General features: G+C 55.5%; 1 protein-coding gene across 1 annotated transcript; it reads right to left on the reverse strand.

The window, feature by feature from the left end:
• Nucleotides 1-331: 331 nt before the first annotated feature.
• On the reverse strand, nucleotides 332-5,925 carry LOC144588740 (forkhead box protein H1-like). Its single transcript, XM_078392105.1, has 3 exons — nucleotides 5,718-5,925; nucleotides 4,373-4,474; nucleotides 332-3,964 (listed from the first exon to the last, which is right to left on the reverse strand). The coding sequence occupies exons 1-3, from the start codon at nucleotides 5,874-5,876 to the stop codon at nucleotides 3,821-3,823; spliced, it is 405 nt and encodes a 134-aa protein (XP_078248231.1). The 5' UTR covers nucleotides 5,877-5,925; the 3' UTR covers nucleotides 332-3,820.
• Nucleotides 5,926-6,263: the final 338 nt, after the last annotated feature.

The following is a 6,263-nucleotide window of genomic DNA, read 5'->3' on the forward strand; positions in this document are numbered from 1 at the left end:
CAACATCTCGAAGTAGGACAGAACAAATTTCTGAGACACATCCTCGCGGTACCCCAGGGGACCCCAGCAGCTTTTCTCAGAACAGAGACAGGTATGGTGTCCATTAAAGCTAGGGCAACGCTAGCTATACTCGGTTATTATAAGAGGGTGATGGATATGCCCGACCACCGTCTACCTAAACGTTGCATGGTAGAGCAATGGAAGAGTGGCGGCTGGGCAACCTCAGTTCAAGCCCTACTAACATCTAAATCCCTCTCTACAGATATCTTTGTTTTTTCTGGTGTTAAAAGAATGCTGAGGGACTGGCTCTACAAATTGGACAATGACCAGGACTTATCCTCAATCCACTCTTCAAATTTCTCTCAGTGGTACCATCTGTTGAAAACAAACCACTCAAGGGCGCAATATTTACAAACACTTACTTTTCCCTCCTTGAGAACCGCATTCACAGAACTCCGTTATCAAACCATGCCAACTGCTGTCTTAGACGGCAGGTACATGAATGTACCTAAGCATCTGAGGCTGTGTATTTGCGGAGCAGGTGAGATAGAGGATGTTGTCCACTATTTACTTAATTGCCAGCTCTATCAAAACCCCAGAAAAAAATTCCTGGGTAACATTTTGGCTGCTCTACAGGACGAAAGCCCCCAGACAAAGGTGGTCAGGTTGCTTTCGGATTGTGACCCATATATCACTTACAGAACAGCACTGTTAGCAAAAGCGGCCAGAAACATTCGCGCTAATTCCCTAAGAGGTATTGCAATCAATTGTGCTGGAGACTCCCAGATATGAACAGTCTCTTATTATTTTATATCTCTGTGTTTTTATTTTGATTTTATTCGATTATACTTGTATTTTAAACAATTGTGACGGCTTTTAGCTAATACAATAAACTTAAACTTTTTAAATAAATAAATAAACAAATAAATAAAAAAATATATAAATAATTAAAATAAAATAACCGTAGCTCACAAAATACAGTTTTCTTCCTTGGCAGCAGCTGCCAAGATTTTGGGAAATGGTTTTTGAGAACAGAGAGACGTTTTCAATTCTCTGGGCTGGACTCCTCGCAGGTAAACACAAGAGGTGAAAGCAAATGTAATTGGGGGGAGGCTTTTCCACTGGTGGCTCCTGATTTGGAAGGACGCCCCCCCCCCCGGACGCCAGCAACTTTAGAGCTATCAGTCTCCTCAATGTGGCCTCCAAGCTTTATGCTAGAGATCACCTGAGGAGGCTTCTCGATCTGGGCAGCAAACACTCCATGATCCTTGAAGAACAGGCCGGCTTCGGGAAAGGCAGGAGGACAGGACATCAAGCCTTTCTCCGACACCAAGGGGTAAGGAGAGGTGGGGGTATTCGTATACGAAGATGAATACCGAGTGTACCCCTATCTCTAGCAGTAAGCAAACACACCGAAAGAACCGCCTTGCACATATTTTAATCCCTTGTCTTTGTCAATTTTTCATCAGCCTTTGACCTGATAGTTAGAGATGGACTACGGTGTAACCTGGCTAAGACTAACATGGGTAGGAGACCCCAGTGGCTGACGCAGCCATCAGACGCAGAAGATGCAGGTGCCGATGGCACCACAAGGAGCTCCTGTCACAGCAGATCTGTATTAGCCATTGGGGGAAACAAGGGTGCCTTTGAGCGCCCTTCCTTCCCAGTTTCTGTGTAAACAGCTTGATCCCTCAAAGGGTTTCCCCCTCTTTTTTCCTCCCCAACCATTGCCTGTAGAAAGATCTCCAGGCTGCTTTATGCCGATCACCTGGTTTTGCTATCCCTGAGCAAAACTGGCCTTAAAGGAAGGCTATCTAAATTTGGGCAGCTCCGTAAAGAGGAATGGCTAACCATCAGCTACGCCAAGACAAAGATCGTGGTCTCGGAGAAGAGAGCCTCCGGACTTAAGAATTGGTCATGGGGTGGGCATGTCCTTGAACTCTCTGGGCCCCCACTGCTTCTGAGAGAAACCCTCTTGGAAACAACATCTAAATGCCACTATATTGTTGAGCTGCAGATCAATAGGGCAGCTAAAAAGTTTTTTTTTTCCTAGTAGAGGAGGCCAGCTGATAAATCCCGCACTCAAGGTGTTTGCTCTCCAAAATCCTGCCAGCAACGCTTGATGGGGCAGAATTATGGGGAGAAACAGCTAAGCCCACCTTGGACATTTTGAAGAATAAGTTCATGAGGCTGGTCCTGGGGCTCCCTCTGGGAATTCCGTTGGCTCCTCTCAGAGCTGACAGAGGCCTTCCCCCGACGGCCGCTAAAGCCGACCCGTCCTATTTTAGAGACGGGCACAGACGGAACAACCCTGAGGGCCCCCCCCCTTGACAAAGCGCTGCTGGCTAGAACAAGGACAGTCTGGCGGAGGGGCTCCGCAGGGCTCCCAAACACGAAATGCCTCTACCCTCTCACTGGACATTTTCTACGCAACGCGAAGTTACTTTCTGTCACTGACTTGTCCTCAGACCAGCAGAGCGTTGACAGAACTGTGATTTGGGCTTTGCATGATTCAACTGAGGTTGGGGGTATCGGGTGGAAAAACCGGACCCGACCATCACAACCTGTCCTGACTGGCCTCAAGGTCCAGAATCCAGTTTCTAAGGTCAACTGAGGGAAATGTCCCATGGGAGGGTATAGGCGTATAACCTCAGACACCCCGATGCCCGTTTGTGCTCTCTCTCTCCCTTAGGCTTCCCAGGGCCACAGTCCTGGCATGCACAAACACCCCCCCTTGAAAGCCGCCTGCCCTCCTCAAAAGGAGCCTCCAGAGTTGGAGAAGGAGGGGGGGTCTCTCTGCATCCAAAGCCTCTCTGCACCCTGCAGTTGGGGGGGTGGAGGGTTAACCCCTTTCTGGCCTGTCTGCGCTCTCCCCCCTGTGCCCACGTCATCGGCCGTCCCTGGTCCTGAAGACGTAAGGACGGCTCTCGGGGCAAAGGCGGAACTGTGCCCAGACACAGTTCCACTACTGCTTCCATCATCCTCATCCATCTGCGGATGGGGGCTGATGGGAGTTGGAGGGGTCCCACAACATCAGCATTTTCTTTTTCTGGAGTGATGATGGGAACCCTGTTTCCCTCCAAGGGGCTGGAACGGATGGCCCCAGGGACCATAGCTGGCTGAGCGGAATGATGGGATGCGGAGTCACGACCGCAGGCCTATGGATGATGGTGGCTCAGGGGCTGCGGCTGAGGCTGAACTGGGAGGAGTCCTCCTTGTGAGCAGAGGTCTCCTCCTGAGTAGGGTCTGCCTTCTGGGCACAATCAGGGGCCAAATACCACAGCTGGGCTCCAGAAGCTCCTGCCTGAGCACCGGCAGCTGTGTGCCAAGGGAGGGGCTCCCCCAGCAGGATACAAAACCCCGCACCCCTCCCTCCTGGAGAGCTGATGGAAGGCTTTGGCCCCCCGGGAGTTCCTGGCCGGAGTCCTCAGCCTCTCGCCTCGCCTGGGGTGCTCCGGATGTCCGCTGATCCTCGGGATGGTGGCTCAACCCTGCCTTCTTGCCTGCCTCCTGCCAAGGGGGGGTACCTGTGGACCCCCTTCCCTGGGGGGAAGGATGATGGACTCCCCACCTACAAAAACCTCTCTCCTCCCACCAAGAGCGCCCCCATTCTGCTGAGAGAGCGGCGTATTCTGGAGCTTCAACACCCCCGGCTGGATCAGGTCCACGTTGACCCTCCAGAAGTTCCCCTTCACTTTCGGGTTCGCCGGATCTCTCAGTTCCTGCAGGAGAAGCACAGAAGGTGAGGGTGAGAAGCCTGGGAATGGGCTCCGTCTCTGGAGAGGAGCCCCCCAGCACAGCCACCTGATGGACTTTCCCCCTACGAAAACCTCCCTCCAAGAGCGCCCCCGTTCTGCCGAGAGACCGGCGTGTTCTGCAGCTTCAGCGCTCCCGTCGGGATCAGGTCCACGTTGACCCTCCAGAAATTTCCTTTCGTTTTAGGGTTCGCCGGGTCTTTCAGCTCCTGGAGGAGAAGCACAGAAGGTGAGGGTGAGAAGCCTGGGAACGGGGCCCATCTCTGGAAAGGGTCCCCCCCCAGCACAGCCACCTTCCTGCACCCACACCCCATCTTCAGTGGAAGAGGCCATGGAAAGGAAGCCCCCTAACCTCAGACAGCCCCCCCTTTTCCCCCAGGGACTGCTTGCACCGGCTTTTCTGCCCCTTGCTCTGGACGCTTCCTTTTGCAGGTCGGGGGGGGGTCTTTCCCTGCTTCTCCCTCCTCTTTTCCTTGGAGGGGGACAGACTGGCCAAGCCAGGTCCCTGGGAAGGGAAGAGGACCTGTGGACTGCCCCCTTCCCTGGGCTGAAGGATGATGGACTTTCCCCCTACGAAAACCTCCCTCCTCCTGCCAATGGAACAGTCTTCGGTTTACCAGGAAAAAGCAGATGTTTGAGGACAGGTTGTGCCGGATCGACTCCTTCCAACCGTCATACCTTTCTTCAAAGTTGAACAGCCGCCCAACTTCCCGTATGATCTGGAAGAGAAAAACAGGATTAAATGGAGAAGCAGGCCTGGGAGCATCATCTATGCTGGATGGACTCCTTCCACCCCACTTGGATGCCATCTTTCCTCCTCTCTATTCTCCCCCCACAGAACCCAATCCAGCGTTTTCTCCTCAAAGACTCTTGCAAAGACTAGAAGAAAAGGCACCAGCTCAGGAAAAGGAACTTCTCCAAGCCCTTGAAGGAGGTGCCCAGCCGGGTGTCTCCCCCAGGCCAGCTCTGCGACATTCACCCTCCTGCTCTGGCAAGCCTCCTTGGCAGGGGGGCTGCTGTCTCCGGGACCGGCCAGCCTTCCTGTCTGGGAAAGGTGGAAGAGGACTCCGGGGCATGTGCAGAAACCCCAGGCCCTCCAGGTCGTCTGGGCTGGAAAAGAAATCCCAAAACGGTCCAGGGCTTCACCCGCCTGCTCAGCCACTCTGGCTCCGGGTCCGAGCAAGAAAGCGCCCCAAGCGCCAGGGGAAGAGGGGAGCCCAGCCCCCGAAACAGCCCAGCAGTATTTGGCCACCCTCCCTGGGCTTTGGCCCCTCTCCGGAGGAAGCCCGGATCAACCCCAGGGCGGTCAGCCTCCAGTCAATTTTATTTATTCATTTCTTTTATTGGATTTCTACCCCGCCCATCTAGACCAAAGGACTGCGGGGGGGGGTCTTGATCTCCCACCCACCCACCTGCGTTTCCTCCCCTCTGACTGAGCAGGGTGAGCGTTAAGGTCCAAAAGCATCCTGGCAGCAGGAGCTTCCCCGGCAGTCCACCTCGAGGCCGCGCCTCCCCTTTCAGCAGCAGCAGCAGGAACCCGGCGGATGATGGGAGAGCGCTTCGGATGGTGCAACCCCCTCCCCTCCGAGGCCCCCCAGGGAGCCCTCCAGACTTGCTCCCCCAAACTCGCCCCTTAGCTCGCCCAGGCTGGCCTGTCGGGGGGGGGGGGATATTAATGGGCACAAAAAGAGGCTTTAATTCCTTCTGCCTGTGCCCTGGAGGACTCCTCCTGTCCCTGGGGGGGGAGATCCCTTCCCCCTCCCCGCCTTCTCAGATCAAAGGGGGCTCCCCGTCCTCCCGTCCCTCTGTCCTCCCCTGCAAGGAGTCGCACCTCCTGGCAAGGAGCCCTGTGGGGATGGGCGGGAGGCCAGCCCTTGGTCTTGCTTGAGCTGGGGGGAGAGGAGAGACGCTGCTCCTCCTGGCCAAGGGGCCGGATCCACCCTCCCCTCCTCAGTCACTTACTTTGGCCAGCTTCAGCCTCTTCTCCGGGGAGCCCTGGAAGAGCAGGGCGATCAGGGCCAGGAAGGAGTAGGGGGGCTTGGCGTGGCGCTGGTGCTTTTTGCCCGAGCCCACCGCCTGGAACGCCTCCTCTCCCTGCTTCCTCCCAGGGGCCAAGGCCATCAAGGGTGCTGACCCTCCCGACTCCGGATGGGGCCCCTCCTGGCCCAGCTGCTCCCAGGCCAGGCTGCACGAAGGGGCGCTGGGCTGCCAGGCTCCGACTGTCCGTGGGGCAGGTGCTGCTCCTGAAGGCTCTCCATGGCAGAAGGATAGACTGCGCTGGCAGAGGAAGGCTCTGTGAAGGGCGAGGAGCCTGGGGAGGAGAGAGAAGTGCTTGTGAGACCCATTGAGCCCGGCTCAGAGCTGAAGGAATGGGCCATTCAGATGCAGATTGGGGGGCAGACTCTGGGGCACCAGGTGAGGGGGGGGGATGCTCCCAATTAGCCCATCCACCCTAATCACCAGCCCAGGTGAATCAGCAAAGGGAGGCCTTCCAATTCACACCTGGTT

This window comes from Pogona vitticeps, chromosome 4 (genome assembly GCF_051106095.1).
Source record: "Pogona vitticeps strain Pit_001003342236 chromosome 4, PviZW2.1, whole genome shotgun sequence".
NCBI lineage: Eukaryota > Metazoa > Chordata > Lepidosauria > Squamata > Agamidae > Pogona > Pogona vitticeps.